This window comes from Pseudorca crassidens, chromosome 15 (genome assembly GCF_039906515.1).
Source record: "Pseudorca crassidens isolate mPseCra1 chromosome 15, mPseCra1.hap1, whole genome shotgun sequence".
Lineage (NCBI taxonomy): Eukaryota > Metazoa > Chordata > Mammalia > Artiodactyla > Delphinidae > Pseudorca > Pseudorca crassidens.
Window position 1 is genome coordinate 77,659,025 of NC_090310.1, and position 26,055 is coordinate 77,685,079.

General features: G+C 42.1%; 1 protein-coding gene across 7 annotated transcripts in view; it reads left to right on the top strand.

Moving 5' to 3' along the window:
* SLC9A8 (solute carrier family 9 member A8) overlaps positions 1 to 26,055 on the top strand; it is a 71,301-nt gene that overhangs the window by 11,227 nt on the left and 34,019 nt on the right. For 3 of the 7 annotated variants that reach the window (XM_067708416.1, XM_067708421.1, XM_067708420.1), the window contains exons 4-7: positions 11,588 to 11,646; positions 17,198 to 17,281; positions 22,000 to 22,101; positions 23,171 to 23,250. In XM_067708416.1, coding sequence (XP_067564517.1) covers positions 11,588 to 11,646; positions 17,198 to 17,281; positions 22,000 to 22,101; positions 23,171 to 23,250 — 325 coding nt within the window. The remainder of the gene's footprint in view (positions 1 to 11,587; positions 11,647 to 17,197; positions 17,282 to 21,999; positions 22,102 to 23,170; positions 23,251 to 26,055) is intronic. The other 4 variants (XM_067708417.1, XM_067708422.1, XM_067708418.1 and 1 more) reach the window with 3 other exon arrangements.

Below are 26,055 nucleotides of genomic sequence, written 5' to 3' on the forward strand. Positions count from 1 at the left end.
GCCTATACAGCTAGGGCTTGGGAGTGGGTGATGGAAAGTCAGTCTTGCTTTCAGTACTTATTTGCTAACTCAGGTGATTGGAATACTAAGAGCACTTCTAGGGAGAGTACTGGGGTCCAGAAAGGACTTTTTGTTATATTAGAGGACATTTGGTTAAAATTTAGAAATGCTGACAAAGCTGTCAAAGTAGTTCTGTATTTCATAAAGCTATGTAAATGGAAGGAAAACTTTTTTCTCCTACTGGAGCAAAGTGTAACAAAATATTGAGATATCCACCGTTTCAAGAATTTCCAACTTTTGTGCCAAAAAGAATCTAGATGAAGCTGCCAGAGAAAATGGAGTTTTCATTCTTTCAAGGGTAAGTTTTCCTAGCCTACTTTTTCTAACCAGAAGTTACTTTTTAGTCCACAGTCATTTAGAGATACTGTTGGCCTTTTGTGTTAAGCATTCAGAGTTCCTAAGAAATCGTAGATATAGAAGAGGACTATCTGTACTCAAAAAGCACATTTCCGCTCTTCTATTTTATTGTATTTTCAAATGAATTGAGACTTTTTTCATTCTTTATAAAAGCATAGTATCAACATGAAGTTCTAAAGCTATTTCCTTGGCCCTTGTTCAAAGCTTTCAGATACTTTCTATACTTAGGGAATTCTGTGGTTCGGGCCTTTTAAAAATGTATATATATATTTTTTCACACTTAGCTATAAAGAAGAAAAGTCCTTTTCATTGACAACCAGCTCTTTTTATCATGCTTCCTTCTCTTCCAAACCATGTGTAGACGCACACATGCCCATCAGATGACTTGACTTGGTTTGAGCTTCAATCATTTTTTGTGTTCTTCACTTTTTACTGTTCTTTCCATGTATTAGTAAAGTTCACATATTTATTTTTATTGGCCATATAGTGCTGATTCACTGTTCATATATTTTGGGCTGAAATTGGTAAGGAGTGAAAATGAAATAGTTGTACTGCCTACTGTCCTCTGTTGTATATAGCAAAAATAGTAATAAATTTTTTTTTCATAGTCATACTTTATCGTAGAGTGAGGAAAGGCCTGCATGGGGTTAAGAATGGAATTTGACTACAAAATGCTAGGGTTTAGCCTGAATACTGCTGATAGTTAGAAAAACCGTATTTTAACTTATAACTGGATTTGATTGAATCATTGAATAAATAGGAATACACAAATGTGCTTCCTGTCATAACCTGCTTAACTATGTTTGTGCTTTTGGTTATATTAACTCCTTGTTTTGACTAAAGGATTGAAATTTTTTTTTTTTTTTAAGAGTAGGGCTCTTTTTGTCAATGGGGGTTTTGAGTGGAAGACGAAAAAAAAATCACTCAGTTCCTGAGTTGTTGACTGAAGGTAATTCTGGGAAAAAGTATATATATAATGATTATATTCTAATTGTACTTAAGTTCTAAAAACGGTTTTTTTAGAGAAAACTTAAAGCAAGAATCCTGACTATAACTCTAACAGCTTTCCTGACTTTTTAGACTGTGAGAGTCCAGTTGTGATGCAGCTTGAGCTGTCCCATGGGGAACTCTCCCTGAGTCTCAGGTACTTTGATTTTTGTTAGAGAAGAAACGGGCATTCATTTGTTGGCATTAGAGTAGCTGTCTCAGAGGTAGAGGCCAAAATTGGTTGTCACATTGACAAAATGATCACATTAGACTCTAAGGATTTTCTGGGCTGTCGCATTCCAAGGAAGAGTGCTACCGCAGACTTTTAGCCTCTGTGTTTCTGGAAACATGGCTGAGAGGTGACAATTTATTCTTGGAACATCTTGTTGCTCGTTAGCTGCCGTTAGCTAAACGTGTGCTCTGTAATAGTGCATATGCTTTTGCCTGGAGTCTTGCTCTGATTCTCCTTAGTTTTATGGTCATCCGCTCTTGGCTCAGCATTTTTTCATCTTAAAGTTGTATTTTATACTTAAATCTTTTAGATATGTCAGAATAGTGAGGTAGTCTGAACTTTAAAGGAAGAAAGGTTGTTAAAGGATTACATTTGGAAACTTGCTACATCTGGGCTGATTTCTATAAATTTCCTCTTTCGCCACATAAATGTTCTCAACAGAACAGAAAGGAACAACATTCCACTGAAAAAGTAAGCTACCTTAAAAACAAAATATATAAACAGCATTTCCCTAGAAAGCAGAGAGACAGCTCTGGGGTCCTGATTCTCATCTTCCTGGCAGGTCTTCTGTCTTTCAGAATACTATCTTTGGAGTATCTATTTTAGTATAGGTAGCAGCATCAAGGACTGGAATTTCAAAATCACCTTATAGCGTAAGTGATTCTATGATTATAGCTAACAAAATGTGCTAACAATATTTTAAAGTATTTTCAAAAAATCATTTGTGGTTAAAAACATATTACATAAGTAATTATATTCCTTTCTGCCCTATCCTGTAGTAGCAGGGCTGTCTCCTCATGGTAATCAGGGTTAGTCACCCCTGCCAACGTGGTAGCCTTGGTAGCCTGTTTCTAGGCCTGCTGGTCTGTTGGCACAAAAAGCCCAAAGTGACCAGGCAGCAGCCATTGTAACTCTTACTATGTGAACTCTGGTGGAAATGTCCCCTTCTGGGAGCCAGGTTCTTTCAACCCACCGAGCCTAAAGTTTCAGGCTAAGGAAGCAGAAATCCTCCAAGCAGGAATCCCCACTCTTAAGTGAGTCGCTGAGAGTGGTGGTGAGTGGTGTACCCATTGTGTGCTGTACCCATGCTTGCCTGTTGGGGATGTACCACCCTATAATGGCCACTGGTTTCAGGAGTATACCGCACCCTGGAGGAGTATGCCATTCCTTACAATATGTCGCCTCCAAGCTGGTGCCTCGGCTCCATTTTTTTTAAATTTTTATTATTTATTTATTTTTGGCTGCGTTGGGTCTTCGTTGCCGCGCGCGGGCTTTCTTTAGTTGTGGCGAGCGGGGGCTGCTCTTCGTTGCGGTGCGCAGGCTTCTCATTGCGGTGGCTTCTCTTATTGCAGAGCACGGTCTCTAGGGTGCGCAGGCTCAGTTGCTCTGCGGCATGTGGGATCTTCCCGGACCAGGGCTCAAACCTGTGTCCCCTGAATTGGCAGGCGGATTCTTAACCACTGCGCCACCGGGGAAGCCCCTCAGCTCTTTTTTAAGAGGCCATTTACCACTCTGGCTGGCTGGCAGCTTCTGGATAGGACCGTGTGGTGTCCATGTCTCATGCCCACTTCTGCACCTCCTTTGCCAAAAAGTGAGTCTCTTGGTTTGACATGTTGTTGACATATTGTTATGCAGTATCCCACTTTGGTGGCTCAGACACTTATGGACCCTGGGACGGTGGTGCTAGCATATGTGTCAGCCTCAGTCAGAATGAGTTGCTGCCCTTTCCAGGATGGAAGGGGTCTGATGTAATCGAGGTGCTATCATGCAGTTGGCTGGTCTTCTCAAGGGATGGTACCACACCAGGTGATGCGTGTTGATCTCTGTGGCTCTCCAGTCATACATTCAGCAGTGGCAATGGCTACAGAGCAGCCTTGGTGAGAGGGAGTTCATGCCGTAGGGGCCCTGCACAGCTTCCACGTCTGCCATCATGGCTACTGTGCTCATGAGCCCATTGCACAGACGCTGAAGTGGCCAACATCGGAGGCTGGCCGAGTGTTTCATGAACCACGCGTGGGTTTTTTTTTTTCTCCTCTGTCAGCTGGTCTTAAAGAGCTCCCCATGAGGCCGTATGTAGGAGCTGAGCTGAGAGAGATGTTGCTGTAACAGCTAAAGATGACATAGAGGTCTGGGCCACAAGTAAAGCATACTTGTGCCTTTTAGATCGGCACAAGTCTGATCGCTAATGTAACACTTCCATCTTAAAATGGATTGCTCCTGGGCCCACCTAGCCTGACAGCAGGTATGGCAACCCAACTTATGAAAGATGATTCTGGCCACCTGGGCACTTGACGTCCCATGCTCAGATGCTCTGTCTCTACCACGGCCCAACAGCATGCCAGGAGCTTTGTCGTGTTTTTCCCTTGGGAGTGTATTGTCCTGTGGAACATCCATATGGTCTGTGTCCTTGGGGACTATATTATGCAGGAAGCAGTAGTTAACCTAAGGCACTTGCCTCATTTGGGGCATCTGTGTAATCTTGAAATAACCTGGGAGCTCTGTATTCCAATGGTGTGGTAGGGGCCACTTCTGCAGGCCTGGAAGGTCCACGGGAACCTGAGGGTTAAAGGTGCTCATGTGCAACTCGCTAGGCACCCCTATCCCATGTCTGAGCCCCACTTCTTCCTTATCAGGGACCTGCTAGGAGAAGGCATAGGAGATTTATCATCTTGAGTTCAGCCTTCTCTGAAGATCTGCCACTCTTGCGGTAAAGACCTGTGCCCAGTCTTCAGCTCTAGAGGCACTCCAGCTGCAGGAGATGAGGGTCTGTTTCAATGCTGCCAAGGAGGCCCTCTGACTCTCACCGTTTGCTTAAAGTTGGTGATTGTTCGGGCCTTTTGTTTTCTTTTTTTCAGAGCATCGGTGGCACTCAGCAACAACCACAATTCCACTTTTCTTACAGTTATTATTTCCGTCATAACCTCTTTAACACCAGAGATACTGCATGAGCCCTTGCCTCCTCCACCAGTGTCCCGATCCAGTCTGCCACAAGTGAAGGTCTTAGCAATGGCACTGCTACCCCCGGTGAGGGACTAGTAGTATTTTACCTGCAGTGTTGGGATCCTCTTTGCCCGGAAGCTGCTGAGTGGTCCAACTCCAGAACCCCATCCTCGAGTTTGCTTCCTTTGACCGCTCCACTCCTGGAACCAGTGGTCTTAGGTTGGCTCCCTAAAAGCAGAATCTGAGACAGGGGTTTGGGGATAGGTAATGTATTGAGGGGTGCTCTTCAAGAGCAAATCTGTAAGGGAGGGAGTCAACAAGACCAGGGAAGGAGAAAGCCAAACGGTGGGTATGATCTCAAGGTAGGCCTGGCCTAGCCTCAGCAGGAGGGCTCTGGGGCAAGAACGCCCAGCAGAGTCTGTCTCTCCTTAAACCAAGGGGGTGGGACTTGTGGACCCCCATCAGTTAGTCATTGACTATGAGCTGGTGTGGGGCGGGCACAGCTTCCATGATGAGGTGCCTCTCGGCGGCTAAGGGCAGTTTTCTGGAGAAGGGGACAGCCGTGAGCACTTAGCAGCCAAAACGCACAGCAGCTCCCACAGATGGGCCCAGTGAAGGGGAGTGGGCGAGCCTCACAGCATCTACCACAGAAGGCAGCTGATGAGCTCTTTACAAAATTAAAAATGCCTGTACCCTTGACCCAGCAGCCCCTCTTTCAGGAGTTTTGTCTGTGGATACGCTCACACATGTGGAATGATGTTTTTACTCAGATGGCAATGGCAGTGATAGCAGAAGCCTGGAGAACACCTGAGCGCTCATTACAAGGGGACATGTTAGATGGCACAGTGGAATACACTGCAGCCACTAACAAAACAAAAAGTGTGAGGAAGCTCTTTATGTGTTGATATGGAATAGTTTCTAAGAGGTAGTGGTGAGTTAAAAAAAATTCAGAATAGTGTAAATACTGTATTACCATTTGTTTTAAAATTTATTTTATATGTACATGCATATGCATGTATATAATTTTAAACGTACAGACACTCTCAGCAGAAATGTACAGTATAACCAAGAAACTGGTAACGTTTGTGGTCTACGGGAAGGAGAAAAAAACAAGAATGGAACAGAGACTTAAGTTTTCACTGCATACTCTCTTATACCTTTCACATTTTGTACCATAGGCATCTGTTACATAATCAAGTAAAAAATAAAGTAATTCATTTTTAAAACAATTCTGGATCTGCTATTTACTAGCTCAGTGATGCTTGTCCTTAGCCTCGGTTTCCTCACCTGTAAAATGCAGGTGACAAAGCCTTCACTTCATAGGACTGCAGATATTAAACTGGGCAATGCATAGAAATCACTTAGTATAATGCCTCCCTGCTAAGTAATCAATAACTGTTAGCTGCTGCTATTAATATTATTATCATTTATATTATTATGGTTTATTACCTTGTAGGGTAATCGTGAGAATGAGCTTAAATAAAGTATATTGTATACAGTAGCGCAGTGCCTAGCACCACAGTGTGTGTGTGTGTTTCTTTTTAACACAATGCAAATTAATAAATGTGTGTGCATATACATATATACATATATTTTTAAGGGAACTAGAATCATGTTCTACATATTGTTTTGTAACCTGATTATTATACTTAATACATTTTAGGCACTTTCCTGTACTGTTCATATTCAGGAATACTTGTATTTTACAGCGATAATGGTAGACCAGCAGTGCACCCTGGGAGTGGGAAGGGTGTTAGCAGTTCGTAGCAGTAGTGCAGTCTCCCTGTGTCTCATCGTCCAGAGGTGGTAGAAGGCACCCAGGAGCCAGCAGTCCACTGTCACTTGCTGGCCCTGAGCTGTCAGAAGAGGCTCTCTTGAGCCTTCCTGCCTGGAGCATTCTCTTGAGGAGTAAGAATAATTTAACCTGACAGACCCTGGGAGAAGGATCTCAACAAATAATTATGAATTACTCCTGATCCTTTGACTTAATCCAGTGGCATCCATAATGAGGTGTGTGTATGAAGGTCCATAGGAGGCAAAAGGAAATATTAGAACTTACGTTTCTATTTAATTTGAATCTCCCTTACAATCTCTGTTTTTTGTGTTATTTATTTTATTAATTTTTGGCTGTGTCGCACAGCTTGTGGGATCTTAGTTCCCTGACCAGGGATTGAACCTGGGCCCTCGGCAGTGAAAGTGTGGAATCCTAACCACTGGACAGCCAATTCCCTGTGTTATTTTAAAATACATTAATATAGCAGCACTTTTTTTATAATAATAAAATAAAAATTTGTAACTTGAAGGTGCATGCTCATATTCTTTTAACTGATAGGAATATACAAAATTGTATCTAGGGTATTATTTCCAGGGTGTCTGGTTGTATGGTATAAATTAATTTATCCTGGACACTAGGTTGATTTGACCTAACTTTTAACTTCAATCTCAAAAGGTAAAGGAGGAGTTTGCCAATTTAATGTTGTACCATATTTCAGTCCTAGGACATTTCAAAAGGATTACTCATGTAATAGTAATAATAGTAATAGTAGTAATAATATCATATTGTATTTTACAAAGCTTTCCAATGCCTCATTGATAATAATATAGAAACAAGCTTAGGCAATAGAATAATCACTGATTCTCAAATGTAATTGCTTCATGTGTATTAATTACAAAAGCATTGATCATAGTATTAACGTTTTTGGTGTACATTTACAAAGGAAAAAGAAAGTTGAGGTTTAGTAGCACAGAAAAACACTAGCTTTAAAAATTAAATCTGAAATCGTGAAAAAAGTTCCAACTTCCTAGTAATCAGGAATGATTACTGAGTGCAGGTTGACTGTAAATGCAAATCGAAACCTTAAAGTACAATTTCTTGCCCCTCATACTGGCAGAAGTGTTAAAGTCTGATGATTTTCCAGGGTTGGTGAGGATGCTTTGGTGCAAGGGGTGTAAATCGGCACAGCCACTTTGGAGGACAGTTTGGCAACGTTTTCAGAGATAAAAATGCTCATGCCATTCACTGTCTCTGGATCTGCCCTAGGGAGATACTCAGACACAAAGAGGCACATACAAGCATGTTCACTGCAGCCGTTAATGGCAAACAGTTGGAGACAGCCATCATTGGGGGAACATTAAAAAGATAGTGACTTAAAAAAATTAAAATGGAGGGAAGGGATAAATTAGGAGGTTGGGATTAACACTTACACACTACTATATATAAAATAGATAACCAACAAGGACCTACTATATAGCATAGGGAACTATACTCAATATTTTATAATCTGTAAGGGAAAATAATCTGAAAAAAAATATATATATATATATGTTTACCTGAAACTAACATGACAGCGAAAATCAACTATACTTCAATAAAATTTTTTAAACAGTAAAGTAGAATTTATATAACATAAACTTTATAATTTTAAAGTGTAGAATTCAGTGCTTTTTAGTATATTTACAGGGTTGTGCAACCATCACCACTATCTTAATTCCAGAACATTTTTATCACCTCAAAAAGATACTCTCTGCACATTAGCAGTCACTGCCTATTTTCCCCCTCCCCTTTCCACTGGCAACCACTAACCTACCTCCTGTCTCTAGATTTGTCTGTTCTGGACATTTCATATGAATGGAACCATACGATCTGGCCTTTCGGGGGTGAGGGTGGGGCGACCATTTTATTGTGATATAATTCACATACCATGCAAGTTACTCGTTTTAAACGTACAGTTCAGGGTTTTAGTATATTCACAGAGTTGTGCAACCATGACAACAATTTTAGAACATTTCATCACCCCAAAAAGAAGCCCCATACCCTTTAGCTATCATCCCTGAAACTCTCCTCCCCAGCCCCAGGAAACCATTTCTGTCTCTATAGAGACAAAGGCAATCTATAGATTTGCCAATTCTGAATATTTCGTATCAGTGGATCATAAAAGATGTCTTTTGTGTCTGGCTTCTTTTACTTAGCATGTTTTCAAGATTCATCCACACATTGCAATATGTGTCAGTACTTCATTCTTTTTTACTGCCGGATAACATTCCATTGTGTGGATATACCACATTTTGTTGATCCATTCATCAGTTGGTGGACATTTGCGTTGTTTTCACCTTTGGGCTAATAATGCTATTATGAACATCCATGTACAAGTTTCTGTACGAGCATAGGTTTTCTATTCTCCTTTGTAGAATTGCTGGGTCATATGGTAATTCTGTTTTACTTTTTGAGGAATTGCCAAACGTTTCTACAGCAGTTGTGCCATTTTACTTTTCCACCATTGATGTATTAAGGGTTCCAGTTTCTCTATATCCTTGCCAACACTTATTTTCCATTTAAAAATAGTTATAGCTGTCCTAGTGGGTATGAACTGGTGTCTCATTGTGGTTTTGATTTCCATTTCCCTAATGACTAATGATGTGGAGCGTCTTTTCTTGTGCTTATTGGCGATTTGTGTATCTTCTTTGGAGAAATGTCTATTCAATCTGTGGCATCTTTATGCTGTGCTGTAGAGCTGTTAAAAAGGAATGAGGCAGATCTATATGTAGTCACCCCTGATCATTACACTGAGCAAAATAGCAGGTAGTAGAAACTACCTGCTATAGGACTTCTCTGGCGGTCCCGTGTGCTTCCATTGCAGGGGGCACAGGTTCGATCCCAGGTCTGGGAACTAAGATCCCACGTGCCGGGCAGCCAAAAACAAGAAAAAAAAAGATGCATTATAGTACCATAAGCTTTATATAAATACACATGTGTGCCATGTGTTACATACACACACCCCCTAGTACTGTATGGTAAATATAAATATGTAAGAGCATAGGGAAGGGTCTGGTAGAATAGTCCCCAGACTTATCAAGATGCTTGGTTACCTTGGGGCAGGGAGAGAGAGAACTAGTGGGGGTGGGATTTCATCAAAAGGGACTTTTGTCTTATTTATAACATTTTACAAAGTATTCATGAACTATCTGGTTAATAAAAAATTGTATGAAAACTCCTTAAAATATATACACAGTTTAAAAATATAAGAAAAAGAAAGCAACTGGGGAACTCTAGAGAGGGGTTAGAATCAGTGCTTTCATGCCACGTTGAAGTGAATGTACAATTACTGTTCGGAAAATGTCATTGATCATTGATTCCCTTTATGGCTCAGACCTATTTCGTCTTATATCCTTTTTATCAAAACAGTTTTGTTGGGCTTCCCTGGTGGTGCAGTGGTTGAGAGTCCGCCTGCCGATGCAGGGCACACGGGTTCGTGCCCCGGTCCGGGAAGATCCCACATGCCGCGGAGTGGGTAGGCCCGTGAGCCATGGCCGCTGAGCCTGCGCGTCCGGAGCCTGTGCTCCGCAACGGGAGAGGCCACAACAGTGAGACGCCCGTGTACCGCAAAAAAAAGAAAAAAAAGTTTTGTTGGTCTTTTACTAATATATAAAAATACAAATAGTAGAGAGGTTTATAAAGTTAAAATTAACTGATCCTCTCTTCACCTCAAACCCCTCCTTCCCCATGACAATTAGTGTTAGTGCAGCTTCTTTTCCTAATAAACCTCTGTGTTTTTGTATGTTCTTCTCACCCCACCCAATAAGGTGTGTTTCGTCAGCTTTCTGTTGTTGATGGGAAAAAGCTCCTTCCCCTCTAGGGGTAAGGGAAGTCCTTTTTTTTGGCTGCATTGGGTCTTCATTGCTGTATGCGGGCTTTTCTCTTGTTGCAGAGAGCCGGGGCTACTCTTGGTTGCGGTGAGCGGACTTGTCATTGCAGTGGCTTCTCTTGTTGCGGAGCACGGGCTCTAGGCGCGTGGGCTTCAGTAGTTGTGGCTTGTGGGCTCTAGAGCACAGGCTCAGTAGTTATGCCACACGGGCTTAGTTGCTCCGTGGCATATGGGATCTTCCCGGACCAGGGATCGAACCCGTGTCCCCTGCATTGGCAGGCGGATTCTTAACCACTGCGCCACCAGGGAAGTCCGAAAGGGAAGTCTATCTTTAAGCATCTGTGATAGTGGTCTTCAGCCTTGCTTTGTATCACCCCCTACCAGAGATCGTTATTTTGCAGATCCCAAGTTCTGCTCAGGTGTCTTTATTTCATAAAAAGCTCCCATGATGATTCTGATGAGGCCACAGGGTTAAGAATCATTAATCTAGTGAGTAACAGAGCAATCATAAATTGTACCCATGATGCTTCTTCGAGAATTATTTTTGGTAGGTTCTTTATGAGAGAGTAATGAGCCTGTCAGCTTTGTGGAAACATGCCTGAACTAAGATGGTCTGTTTTGTTCCAGGAATTTCACAGAATTTTCACTTTAGGTTATTTTCAGCATTGGAGCTTTAACTCTAACTAAATACTCTACATAGAGCTACCATTTGAGCCTGAGAAAGTGATCTTGGATTCCTTTTTGAAAACGGTAGGAATAGGTAGTACAGGGCAAACTTAGCTTTCTGCCATTTCAATCGAAAATGAGTGGATATAGCAAGAATGACAGATGCTTAAATCTTCCATGCCAGGCAAACTATCCCTAGGTCTTGTTTTGTAAAGTTTTTTCACCTCTCCCCCCACCCCCACCCCCAGCCCCAGATTTTTGTAGACTTTTTTTTTTTTTTTTTTTTTTTTGCAGTACGCGGGCCTCTCACTGTTGTGGCCTCTCCCGTTGCGGAGCACAGGCTCCGGACGCGCAGGCTCAGCGGCCATGGCTCACGGGCCCAGCCACTCCGCGGCATGTGGGATCTTCCCGGACCAGGGCACGAACCCGTGTGCCCTGCATTGGCAGGCGGACTCTCAACCACTGCACCACCAGGGAAGCCCTGGACTTCTTTATAGTATGTTTGCCTGAGATGCAAGTGAGAAACTCACGTGATTCATAAAACTCCCCACGAATTTCCATTCTTAATGTTTTCAGACGTAAAACACAGAAATTCATAGATGCCATTTAGAGACGTAATAATAATCAGTTTCTTTAGAATAATAAACCTGAGTAATCTTTCTTATATCTTAAATTTTTTTAAACTTTACATTTTCTCTTCTAGGTATTCTCATGGGAGCAGTTATAAAAATTATAGAGTTTAAAAAACTGGCAAATTGGAAGGTAGGTTTACCCAATTGTTCTTTTTTTTAACATATTTACAATTTTTATTGGTTCTTAAGTTTAGTAACACTGATTATGGTGGCTTTCTTATCATTCCTTGACGGTCAGTGAAGTTTATATTGTCCCATTAATTTTTTAACATTCTGGTAGATTAGGGTTGATATCATTACATCTGAGTTTTCTGAAAAAGCATAAATCTCACACTTTCAAATTAACATAGGCGCATTCAATGCCATGTTTTGTTATTTACTTGCATTTTTATAATCTTAGACTAACTTGCTGTATACAGGGCTCTAATTAGCATTTAACATTAAACAATGTTTATTGCTCCTAATTCCATTCTGACAGCTGAGCCCAATAAGACATATCTGCCCAGCACTGTAGACCTTACAGAACGCTTTATATACTGTAGCTTTTGTCATCCTCATGACAACCATGGAGGCAGATTGACCACGTATTATCCCCGTTTTTACAGATGAAGAAAGTGACCTCTGAGGGGTTGAGACATGTCTAACATCACAGAGCTAGAGAGCGGTTGGGTTGGCTCTTGTGTCCAGACCCTCTGGTTCTATGTGTTCTATATTTTCTCTGCCACACCATGCTGTCCTCACTTGTGGATGTTCCCACCCTTACGTTCACACAATGGTCATTAGAGCGTGAGGTCCAAGGACTAATTGAAACTCAAGTTTCAGCTTAAACTTTGAGCATCTATATCGAGTAGGGAGTTTAACAAGTGTGTAACAAAACTGATTTTGTGGAGGGAAATAAGGTCCATTTCAAAATATTAAAAGAATTGTATGGTTAAAATGTGTCACATTTGAGCCCTTCCTACTTTGACGCAGCTCCTAGGTGTGAGGATTAATTTACCTGTGGAACTGTAGAGTATAAATTTGCAAAACAGGGCTTCCCTGGTGGCGCAGTGGTTAAGAATCCGCCTGCCAGTGCAAGGGACACGGGTTTGAGCCCTGGTCCGGGAAGATCCCACATGCCGTGGAGCAACTAAGCCCGTGCGCCACAACTACTGAGCCTATGCTCTAGGGCCTGCGAGCCACAATTACTGAAGCCTGTGCACCTAGAGCCTGTGCTCCACAACAAGAGAAGCCCACCACAATGAGAAGCCCGCACACCGCAACGAAGAGGAGCCCCCGCTCACCACAACTAGAGAAAGCCCAAAGCCCACACACGGCAACGAAGACCCAATGCAGCCAAACATAAAGAAATAAGTAAACTAAAAAAAAAAATTTGCAAAACAAGCCTCATGGTCTGACGTAAAACACAATTTGAAGCTGTATAAATAATGTTCAGGATATATTTTATTAAATGAATTCTCAAAATGTACATTGAGCTTGGAATATTTCTAGAACTACCCTCAGCTGGGGAAGGGGCTAGGCAGGCCCCACTGGAGCATGCTGTGTATGAAGCTCAACTGGTTCAGTTTAACCCCCCTCCCAGTAGCTTCTGCAACTGGTTCAGTTTAACCCCCCTCACAGTGGCTCATTCTAGGGCAGGAGCAACTGACTGTACACTCTTTCTCAACTCTTAGACTAGATAGAGCCTGATGTGTAAATACCACCTGCTAACACATTTTGTTTGATTTAAAATCAATTGATCAAAATTGGAATCGATTTTAAAACAATTAAAAAATCATTAAGTTTTTTGTTTTGTTTTATTTTGTTTTTCATGGAGGAGAAAGAAAGAGTGGCTTTATTTCTTTGCCAGGCAAAGGGGGAACACAGTAGGTTAGCACCTCAAGAACTGTGCCCCCAGTTTTATTTTAAATGTTATTAATCTATACAAAATTCTAGAAATTTCACATGGATTTTTTTTAATATTTTAAACTGCTTAATTTGTAATCTTTTTAAAAAATTAATTAAAGTATTTATTTTTGGCTGCATTGGGTCTTCGTTGCTGCGCGCGGGCTTTCTCTAGTTGCAGTGAGTGGGGGCTACTCTTCGATGTCATGAGCAGGCTTCTCTTGTTGTGGAGCACGGGCTGTAGGCACGCAGGCTTCAGTAGTTATGGAATGCGGGCTCAGTAGTTGTGGCTCACGGGCTTAGTTGCCCCAAGGCGTGTGGGATCTTCCCGGACCAGGGCTCAAGCCTGTGTCCCCTGCATTGGTAGGCGGATTCTTAACCACTGCGCCACCAGGGAAGTCCTCACATAAAAATTTGAACTTCTAGCTTCTCTCAAAGAAGCAGAAGCTCTCTCAACACCAGGCCCACATTCCCCACAGCAGAGATCCGAGGCACTGAGTGCAGCTGCAGCCCTGGGGAACGCTGTATGATCCCTTCTCCGAGCAGGAGGAGGAAAGGTTATCTTTTATTTTTAGTTTTATATGCTTCGGTATTATTAAATTTATTTTTCAACAGATGTTAGTTTTCAAGTTAAATAATAATAATATATTGAATAGTATAGATGAGTGAACCACAGTTGGGTGGTGAATGTAATTAAGTGCCCTGAAGAGCCATCTAGACAACCAGTGCTTGACCTCAGAAACGGGTGAGGTTTTTAGGCTAAAACCATTGGGCAGGCTTTCTGGAGGAGCAGGTGTTTGTGGAAGCCAAAGCAGGAAGTAGGATCTGTTTGGAAACTGGGTGCTGCAGTGAACAGGGGAGGTAAGAAAAACAGTGAAGTTGCTGGGTATTTTCTTTCCATGTAGGTCTGTTTCCAGACTGTCCTGCTGGGCCTGCCTTCTACCTATATTGTCATATGCTTAATATGTTTCTTTAAGTCAACTTGCTTTTTTGTGTATATAAGTCTTTATAGCAGTTTTTTAAAAGCTTTTATTGTGGTAAAATATACGTAACATAAAATTTAGCATTTTAGCCATTTTTAAGTGTACAATTCAGTGGCATTAAATACATTTACAGTGTTGTTTAATCATCACCACTATCTATTTCCAGAATTTTTCATCATCCCAGACGGAAACTCTACCCATTAAACAATTCCCTATTCCTCTCTCCCTACTTTGTTTTCTACTTTCTATTTTTCTTAGTATTTTCTATTTTTTTAGTAGCCCCTATTCTACTTTCTGTGTTTATGAATTTACCTATTCTAGGTACCTCAAATGGGTGGAATCATATAATATTTGTCCTTTTTTATCTGGCTTATTTTATCAGTACTTAGCATGATGTGTTTTTTCTGTTTTGTTTTGTTTTGTTTTTGCGGTACGTGGGCCTCTCACTGGTGTGGCCTCTCCCGCTGTGGAGCACAGGCTCCGGACGCGCAGGCTCAGCGGCCATGGCTCACGGGCCTAGCTGCTCCGCAGCATGTGGGATCTTCCCAGACCGGGGCACAAACCCGTGTCCCCTGCATCGGCAGGTGGACTCTCAACCACTGCGCCACGAGGGAAGCCCTAGCATGCTGTTTTTAAGGTTCATCCACTTTGTAGCCTGTGTCATAACTTGTTTCCTTTTTATGGCTGAATAATATTCCATGGTCAGTATATACGACACTTTGTTTATCCATTTATCTGTTGATGGGCCCTGGGGTTGTTTCCACCTTTTGACTGTCGTGAATAATGCTGCTATGAACGTTGGTGTACTATATACATTTATTTTAAAGGAAACATTATAATACTGTTTTAAGTGGGAAACCAATATTGTTTTTATAAATAAATACGATAAAAACAAAGTGGTACATTTGCTTGCTGAAGCCTCTGAGGACAAGCCTGTCCTCTTTGTCAAAAAGGGGGATCAGCATATTGGAGAGAGGCTTAACACGGTAGCACCAAACTGACGCGTCTGACTTAATTGGGATTGAGAAAGAATCAAAAAGGGCTGACTTTCTCAATCCGTGGGGTCAGTGGTATTCAACACACATTGCTCAAGTACCACCTAAAACCACATCAGATCACTTCAGGGGAGATACTGCCCAAAGGAACCTGGGATCTTTCTGTGACACTATTCACTGTAAGGTGGTGTGTGCATTTCCTGTGGCTTCTGTAACGAATTACCACAAATTGGGTGGCTTAAAACAGCAGAGCTTTGTTCTCTCATAGTTCTAGAGGCCAGAAGTCTGAAATCAAGGTGTTGGCAGGGCCACACTCCCTCAAGGGAGTGAATCCAGGCCCTAGGGGAGAATCCTTCGCTGCCTCTTCCGGCTTCAGGTGGTCCCAGGCATTCCTTGGTGATGGCAGCCTAACTCCTGTCTCTGCTTCAGTCTGTCCTCATGTGCCTTCATCTCTGTGTCTGTGTGTCCCTTTCTGTCTCTTTTAAGGACACTGTCATTGGGTTTAGGGCCCACCCTAATCCAGTGTGGTCTCAGCTGTGATTCTTCCCTTAATTCCATCTGCAAAGACCCTATTTTCAAATCAGGTCGCATTTTGAGGTTCCAGGTCACATGAATAGGGAGGAGAGGACACTGTGAACCCACTGCAGGTGGGTTCTCCTTTTTCCCAGGGGGTGTTTTGTTTCTGAAACTCCCAGAGTCTCTGCAGTGGCCCAACTGCACAGATCCTGCGAATAGCTTGCCCCACAAAGCACAGAGATCGGCCCATTTCTTTTCACATGGCCCCAGTCTGAGTCATGAGCTTGTGATACAGGCGGTTATTTTAAGACTTAATAAGGCATTTTCAGAAGTCATCATTTGCTTCTATTTTGAGCCTTTTTTGAATGTTATTTTAGTCTTTATGGTAACAGCCGTACATTTGTAAGGATACATTTATCATTCTTTTGAATAGGGATTTTGACAAGAAGTCAGACTGTCAAGATTGTGACATAGAAGTTTTCATATGAAAAGGGCCTGATTTTGCAGTATTAAATAGACTGCGTATTACCTGTAGTCATTTTGGGTTTGAGAACCAGTATGTATTTTCCCCCAATCCACCAACAACTAGAGAACTGTATTACTATAGAAGATGAAATTATTATTCCATTCCCCCCAAAGGTGGCCATATTCTAAAAATACCTTTCATAATGGTACTTAATATTTGAATCTGAAAGCATGACAAGGGGCTCGCTTTATAGCCATGTCCCAGGTTGCAAGGGCATCAGGTGAGGACTGTTTCATCACATCAGATTTAGGAAAATGGCATAGTTGTCTATGACATGCAGAGAAAAGGCAGGGCTATTTTAAACATGAGTAGGGTTTACTCTTCCTCTAAGTGGATTGTTTTAGGGCTTACCGTTAACCTTTTTCCTGGAGGAATCCAATTTGTGGACTTCTTTTTGAAAGCGTTCTATTTGAATTGAAATGTTTTCTATATTAAAATTAGTTTTCTTTCCTTAGTAAAGAATAAAAAACATACCGCTGTATGTTTGGAAGTGGTTCATTCTGCTATTTATTTTGCTGGTCACCTTTTAAAATCATTTGTCCTACATTTTTAAATGCAGGTTTTGAGAGTTTTGTATATTTGTTTGTTTTTGTCTCTCCTTTTGTTTGTTTTTGTCGCTCCTTTTGTTTGGTTTTATTATCAGGTGGTGGTTTAAGCATTGTATTTTTCCACTGGGCCAGGTTCTAAGAGAACAGTTACTTTGGCTTTTCATTGATGGATTTATTTCTTAATTACACAGATTTCATGCCTCTGAAAATATCCATTTTATATTTACAGGAGGAAGAAATGTTTCGTCCAAATATGTTTTTCCTCCTTTTGCTTCCACCTATTATATTTGAGTCAGGATATTCATTACACAAGGTAAGACTCAGGCACACATTAGTGCTTTTGGTCCGGGTGGCTCCGTGTGTTTGTAAGGCAAGTTCCTTAAAAGCTCAGGTGTTAATTTAGCAGTGGTGGCTCTGTGTGAACACCCTGGCATGTGTGGTAGAAGCTAGACTGTCATGCCTGACTTGTAGAGGGAGCAAACATGGTCAGTGGGCTGCTTTCATGGTTTTAGGCAGTGTGGCTTACTAGTGTTTTCCATAGAGGGGTACTTTGCCTAGAAAGAAATAGCCAAAGTGATTTTGGTGGTACACAGGTGTTACATTGACTCCTCTTGGACACAGACTGACCCATGTTAAGAGGACAGACTGTGTCCTGGGATGACAGGGACAGGTGCCCCAGGCCTACTGGTTCTCTCACGTCACCATATCGGGCCTTTCTCCTGCCTTGGGCCCATCCATCCTTCAGTGTCTCCCCTCTCAGGGCACTGCCCTGGGCCTCAGCTCCCAGCCATTATGCCCTTTAAGCCCCAGTCTCCATTCCTTCCCACCCTCTCCCTGGCCGTGCTTTTCCTCACCAGACTGGAGCCCCATCCTTCCCCCTAGTCTTCCACCTCCTTCTGGCCCAGCCACCTACTCCCACAGTTGCTCCGCTCATTCTTGGCTCCCTGACCCTGGAGAGCAGCATCACTGGCCCCTGCTCAGTTCTCTGCTTTGCTCTGGCATTTCTGGTCTCTGTCTTCCAGCTTCCAGTGGGGCTCTTTCTGCCTGGGCAGGAGCTTCTCGCTTTTAAGCCAGTTTGTGTGTGTACCTGAGTCTTTTCCTTGTCTATGAGTTCCTTTTTTTTTTTTAATTTGTGTAGCAAACTTGTTTTTTTAAATACATTTATTTATTTATTTATTTATTTATTTATGGCTGCGTTGGGTCTTCGTTGCTGCCTGCGGGCTTTCTCTAGTTGCAGCGAGCGGGGCTACTCTTCATTGCGGTGCGCCGGCTTCTCATTGTGGTGGCTTCTCTTGTTGCGGAGCGTGGGCTCTAGGTGTGTGAGCTTCAGTAGTTGTGGCATGCGGGCTCAGTAGTTGTGGCGCACGGGCTCTAGAGCGCAGGCTCAGTAGTTGTAGCGCACAGGCTTAGTTGCTCCGTGGCATGTGGGATCTTCCCGGACCAGGGCTCGAACCCATGTCCCCTGCATTGGCAGGCGGATTCTAAACCACTGCGTCACTAGGGAAGTCCATATGAGTTCTTTTTAAATATAAGTGTATTTAAGTTTTAAAATAAAAAGGTGATTCAACTTAAAATACTAGTAATACAACAGTTATTTTGTAAATATGATTTTTAAAAACTGTGAAGGTTGGAAAGACTAAGGATCGGCATATCTTTGGAGAGAGGAAAGAGCCTGGACTTTAGAGCCGGAGAGACCTAGGCCTAATCATGCGCTGCCCCCTATAGGTTCCTCTTGAGTAGAGTAGAAATTAAAAACAGAGGACAAAAAGATCCCCAAAACCCTACCTCCTAGGTTGCTTTGAGATTTACATTAGATGAAAGTGTATGCAAAGCACCACTCACCACATTAAATAATTGGTAGTGCTTCTTGTTATTATCTATTATAACATGACTAGTGTTACTATTAATAATAATGTAATAAACTTGAGTTAAATTTGTTATGAGAGTTTTGGTAAAAACATACAAATTAAATTTTTAATTTTCCTCCTGGATATTAAAGCAAAATTATTCTAAGATGTTCAGGCCAGATTTTTTTTAAGTTATTATTTTATTGTGCATTAATCAAAAGAAAAAGTGAAAAGGAAATTTAATATTAAAAAATCCCATATCTTATAAACCATTACTGACATCAGATAATTGTTAAAAAGAAAACAAGCAAGAAGGATTTGAAGGTCAGTATCTCTCACTCTTTAATTTTGTGAACAAATCTTGAAAGAACTGAGCAGATTATGAAAATATTTCAAAACAGTGCTGAAGAAAATGGATTGATTTTTTTTTTTTCCCTTTGGCTGCCACTCGGCATGTGGGATCTTAGTTCCTCGACCAGGGATTGAACCTGGGCCCTCGGCAATGAGAGCAAGAGTCCTAATCACTGGACTGCCAGGGAACTCCCAAAAAATGATTCGATTTTGACTTAAAAACATAAGACTGGTTATTATATTAGCACATGTAAACTTTTTATTTTCTAATTTTTTGGAGGGAGGGGAAATAAACTTATTCAAAATTTGAGGAAAATAGTAGTTTCTTAAGAGAAGAAATTTTTGAAGATGGCTTTACAGCAGAAACTGTGACAATTTATGTGAAAGGGACTAGTGTGAGTTGGAATGGGAATTCAGAGACTTCTGTCCACTGCCTACCCACCCCCAAAGAAGATAGGAAGTTGACTTTATTTTAATATTGCTATATTTGCTGACGTAAATTTGGACTTGGAATAAAAATTTCAGTACAGTTATCATCAGTTGGTATGTATTAGGTAGGCAGCTATTTGGTTCTTTAAATTATTAATATAAAGAATAGAACTTTTTAAAAAATAAATTTATTTATTTATTTACTTTTGGCTGCATTGGGTCTTCGTTGCTGCGCGTCGGCTTTCTCTAGTTGGGGCGAGCGGGGGCTACTCTTCATTGAAGTGCACAGGCTTCTCATTGCGGTGGCTTCTCTTGTTGTGGAGCACGGGCTCTAGGCTCGCGGGCCTCAGAAGCTGTGGCTCACGGGCTCTAGAGCGCAGGCTCAGTAATTGTGGTGCACAGGCTTAGTTGCTCCGCGGCATGTGGGATCTTCCCGGACCAGGGCTCGAACCCATGTTTCCTGTATTGGCAGGCGGATTCTTAACCACTGCACCACCAGGGAAGCCCAAGAATAGAACATTTTTTAAATTATGTCTGAGAGAAGCAGATAAATTTGCTTTATGTAGCAAAGGGAAGTTCTTATAGTGGGGCAACTTGAATTTGGGTAACTTTCCAACATCCAGATTAATATTAGCCAACGACGTAAGTTATATCAGAATTAGATCCCTATAAACAGACCAAGGCTTAGTGTAATCTATTTTTAAATAACAAAATTAAGCAGCTCTCTGCAAAGAAAAACTCATAGATGAAAGCCTTTTGTTTAGGAAAAAACCAAATCATTGTGTTTGCCTTGAGCTATTTTAAAGTTCTTTGTGTGCTAAAGATTGAGATGCCAAACAAAGTAATTGAATGTCTGATTATGGTCAGCCAAATCAAAATTGCAAAAAATGAAGCAAAGAAACTTCCTGAAGGAGATAGGCTTAGTGGGTTGTCAGTGCTGAGCTGAGGACAGTCTTCTGAAGTGAGCTTTAAAGTATCAGTTCCTGGGAATTCCCTCGTGGTCCAGTGGTTAGGACTCAGCACTTTCACTGCCGAGGGCCCGGGTTTCAATCCCTGGTCAGGGAACTAAGATCCCACAAGCTGCATGACGTGGCCAGAAAAAAAAAGTATCAGTTCCTGTTGTTCATGGCTTGACAATTTCTGAGCGAAAAAATGGTTTTCCTTGTCCAGACCCACAATCACGGACCATCAAGTTACCCTGGCCTTATTCCTAAACAGAGTCCACAGGGTTCTAATAAATAGCTTAATTTTTTAAATTTTATGGAAATTTGAAAGATGTTACCATACTGCTTGGACTCAAATATTTTCTCTTAAATGCTGTATAGATGGGAATATATTTTATCTATGATATTTGATGATACTAATAGAGTGAAATAAAATTGCTTAAAAGATGTGGACTACAAAAAGGAGCTTCTGATAGTATAAACTATTATCTTGACATTCTTTGTAGCAATGTACCTTTTCTTAATTAATTGAAAAATTATAATTATATAAACTTCGGACTTTAATCAGACATGAAACACAGTTAATTCCTTTAGTACCTATTCATGGGGCATCTTGCATCTCACAGGCTGTATGCCAGTGACTGTTATACAAAAGCAGATGTGGTCTTTGCCCCCATTGAGCCTGCAACCTAGTGGGAAAGACAGATACCAAATAATTACATAAAATAAATGTAACGTTTCAGCTATGTCAAGTGCTACCAGGAGAGAGTCACTGTGCATTGAGAGCATAGACTGGGATCTGACTTGGGTAAGGGATCAGAGAAGGCTTCCCTCAGGAAGAGTCAAAATGTCCTGAGATCTTGGGACGATTAAAGTTCACTAAGCGAAGGGGAAGGAAGAGTGGTCCAAGCCCAGGGAGCATGATGTGTTTGAAAAACAAAAAGCTACTCGTGTGACTGGAACCCAGAGAACAAAGGGGAGGTTAGAGGCCTTCGAGGGGTCAAACCATCCAGGCTTTGGTTGGGTTTTAACTGCGTTTTGAGTGGAAGTGGGGGTCAGAATGTAGGCAGCACAGTCAGACTTATCTTTTGCAGAGATCATTCTGGAAGCACTTGGAGAGCAAGAGGGCAAGGGCCAGGGCTGGTTGAGACTTGTTAGAAGCTATTGCAGTGATCCAGGGGAGAGATGATGGCAGTTGGGCAAGGGCAGTGGGGATGGTGATGGAGAGAAGCAGGGAGATGTGAGTGACGTGGGGAACGCAAAAGCCACAGGACTTGGCTCTGCATTGCATGTGGGGGTGAGGGAAGATGCCCAGGTTTCTAGAGCTTGCCAACCAAGGTGGGTGATGGTGCCCTTTACAGAGAATCAAGCATGTGAGGAGGGCCAGCTGTGGGGTCCATGACTTCACTGAGCAGACCAGCCTTTCTAATCATTCCTCTCATTTCTGTTCTCTAAAACAGGGTAACTTCTTTCAAAATATTGGTTCCATCACCCTATTTGCTGTTTTTGGTACGGCAATTTCCGCTTTTGTAGTAGGTGGAGGAATTTACTTTCTGGGTCAGGTAAGGAAAACATCTTTGAAAACTTTGAAAACCTTAAATTCTTAGAGCTCATGCAGGGCAGTGGGGTAGTGACACCTCATGGGGGTTTTACAGTCAAGGTAAATGCTCTCCTGCAAAGAAATCCGGACTCAAACAAGGCACAGTAAAAGCATGCTGAAGTTGTCTCTCAGTGTCCTCGAGAAGCTTTGGTGTCTGGAATTGAGTGAATCTTTTCCATAATCCCCAAAAGTATTTGATATTATTTGCAAACCAATATTGTCTTAAGTTGGAATACCTAAAAATAAAGCAGAATATATACCATCAAGATCTTCAAATTATAACAGTATCAATTCTGTTGTCCGACTGAATCAAGGTTAAACACTGTTTCTTTAATAAAAATTTGCATTTTAAAAATCAAAGATAATTCTGTATGTCTTCACTCAATTCTAAGCTGTCCTGTAGAATTACTTTCCCTGGATTTTCCACCATTGCTAAACCAATTCCCGGTGTCATCAACTGAGTGTTTTGTACTTTGAATTCAAATTAATTTGAATTAATTTAAACCAGACCTACCTAGGAAGGTAGTATCTGTAGCTTTGCATTATGCACGTCTGTGCATGTCACAGTTCTCTTCCAGTATGGTCAGTTGCAGAAAGTTTCTCCGCCCTAGTTCTGCAAACGCAGTTTGAGATCCAGGCCTTGGGGTAACTGGCAGATTTCTCTTACATGTGTCAGATGTGTCTGCTGCTTTTGATGGCTGTCGGTAAAAGCCCATATATTCCATCTGATTTTCACCTTTACTGCTGCCTCAATGGCACCAGAATAAATCTGTCTGTCATGCAACCTTCTTCATTGCTCAGCTTCCAGCTTCAAATGGGAATAAACTTTAGAGAAGAAAACTCGTTAATTTGGCTTGCAAATATTAGTGTTCATTTTCATACTTCCTGTGTATGATGATTGAATGCATGCCTAAACTAAAACTTAGGAGTTTTCTGTATTTTTCAAGTGGTTTGGGGACTGAGGATTAATGTCCTTATTAGTTTGTAATAAAGCACTAATGGACATTTTAATCTTCTTGGCTGTTCTCCAGGGGTTTTTTTTGTGTGTCTGTGTGTTTGTGTTTTTTATTTTACAGGCTGATGTAATCTCTAAACTCAACATGACAGACAGGTAAACCTTTCATACTGTAACACCCATGTGGCTACTTTTCAGACTGGGGCCGAGTTTTCTCCACATTGATTCCTGGCTGTGGTACTTCTCTATTCTGTCTTTTCGTTTTGCTGACTATTTCTGCTGTAGAATCTATTCTGAATTAATTTGTGTCTCTGAAATGAATCAAAACTATATTGAGGAATTTTGAAGATCTCCAGTCAGAGGGTTGCTGATGGAAATGATTTAGTTTCAGCTTTGAAGGGAATAACTCTCGGTTAGTTAAGTTAACTGCCACCTCACACACACCACACGCTGCACCATTGTCCTTTTATTATTAAGAATCATCTTCAGCTCATTTCTAAGGCTTTGCAATGGCCATAATGAAAAGTTGTCTTCTTGAGAGATTGGAGATGGAGTCGGGGGTGAGGTGTGAATCTTTACTCTGGGATTCCCCCCAAGGCGGTGGGGATGGGGAGGGGGAAGGAGGTGCTCTGTTGTGGGCGCCCTTCTCAGGCTGCAGCTACTCCATTGGGCACTCAGAGCTGCTGTCTAGGAGCCCAATCCAGAAATTTCCATAATTGGCTTAGCAAGAAGCAACCTAGGAAGCCGAAGTTACCAGATCTAGTGCTAAAAAAGTGCACACACACAGCGTGACCTGGTTTCCCGTCTCTGAGAAGTGCAGTGAATATGCAGCCTTGCTCTGTGTTTCTCTCCCGGGAGCACTGGATTCTGTCTTGTGCTTGGCTGGGGAGCTCGGAAGTGGGACCCAGTGCTCTGCCCCGGGGTCCCTTTCACTGGGCCAACCTGAGCTTACAGCCTTCAGCAGCAACTTGGAGATTAAAATCTTGGAGCCCTTTTCGTGAGAAATGTGCCTTTGATAGCATCAAGTCCAGCCTCATTTTCTCTCCAGGGACATAAATTTCAAAGCCTTTGTTGTAAGATAGTCTTGCTATACAAACAAGTAGCGAAAGTCACATCCCTGTTCCATAGGGAGCGTGAAGCCGAGCAGAACTGATGCCATGCATTTTGTAGGTATTTTGCAACTGAAAAGAAATGTTCAAAACCCAGTGGATGTAAAGGAAGATGTCACAGCATTCAGTCCTTCAACCTGTTTGGGGGCAACTGCTTAGAGATACAAAAAACGCTTGATAAATCCTTGTGTAATTGAATTGAACCGGAGGTTGGGATGTTCAGGAAGAGAGGAATAAAAGAATTGGCCCTTAGACAAGCAGAGTAAGAACCAGGTGGAGTTTCTCTCTGTGTGGGCAGACACTTCCTTTCCTGTTAGAAAGTGACTGTCCCACAGATGGGGGGGTGCTCTGGGGGAAATTAGCCAGCAGTCGCAAACCCACACAGCTGCAGGGCCTGACAGAACCCTTCACAGAGGGGAGCTGGCGAGGTGTGTGTCTGGAGGTGGTGACAGTGGTGAGCCGGAGAGCCCATCGTCTGAAGGGGACAGCCACCTCTTAGCTCCACCGGCTAATTACCACGTGGGAACATGGACCCAGAATTGCCAGATACTTAATTGTTTTTTTTTCCAAAAGAGGCCAAGTTTCTAGATTTTAATAGGGAATTTTCCTGTTTTAAATGTTGCCAACTTGATCCATTTTTCAAAACACCATGCAGGTCAAACATGAGGCCCATGGACCTCTGCACGGTAGGAAACATAAAAATAACTTTTTTGCACAGAAGGTTTTACTTCACTGGTGTTTCCTCTGGAGAGCTAATTCACTCATAGATACACCCTAAATTATTTCACCATCCCAGTCCATTTTCTTTTTTTTTTTTATTTTTAAATTTTATTTATTTTTGGCTGCGTTGGGTCTTCGTTGCTGCACACAGGCTTTCTCTAGTTGCGGCGAGTGGGGCTTCTCATTGCGGTGGCTTCTCTTGTTGCAGAGCACGGGCTCTAGGTGTGCGGGCTTCAGTAGTTGTGGCATGCAGGCTCAGTAGTTGCGGCTCATGGGCTCTAGAGCGCAGACTCAGTAGTTGTGGTACAGGGGCTTAGCTGCTCCACGGCATGTGGGATCTTCCCAGATCAGGGCTCCCTGCGTTGGCAGGCAGATTCTTAACCACTGTGCCACCAGGGAAGTCCCCCAGTCCATTTTCTTTTTGTTTTGTTGACGTTGCTGTCTTCTGAGATGATGGAATAAAGAAAACACATTGTTCAGTTGAACTGGCTTCTGGCCTTTTAAAAGACTGGGTCATAAGCTGTGATGTGGAACAGCTGCGGGCAAGATTCAATGCCTGCTTATATTCAGACCTCTCCATGATTCAGGCAGTTCATATTTCCGACTTTCCATGTTCACTGTCAGAAACACTGTGCCCCAATTTAGAGTCTCAGCCAAAGCTAAATGTGTTACATAATTTATGCAAAGCACTTCTCCCCCAACATTTTATTATGGAAATTCCAAACACACAGAAAAGGTGAAGCACTGTACAGTGGACACGCACGTGACCGCCTAGATTCTACAGTCACTGTTCTCACTGGATTTGCTTTAACCACAGATCTTTCCATCTCTCCATCCCTCTGTCCATTCATCAATCCGTCTTCTGGTTCCTGCTGTTTGGTTTTCAGTTCAGGATGCCACAGGAACTATGACAAAGAACATCAGTCAGGCCTCTTTCAGTGCAACTGAAACCCAACACGAACTCGTTTTAGCAAAAAAGAAGTTTGTTGACTCATAGAACAGAAGTGTCCCCGGAGTGATGGCTTCCTGCATGACAGCCTCTGGGGGCCTGTGATGTCAGGAACCTCTCCTCTCTCTGTCTTAGCTGTTCCCTGGTCAACGTCATCCTCAGGTGTGCTCACCCCACGTGGCA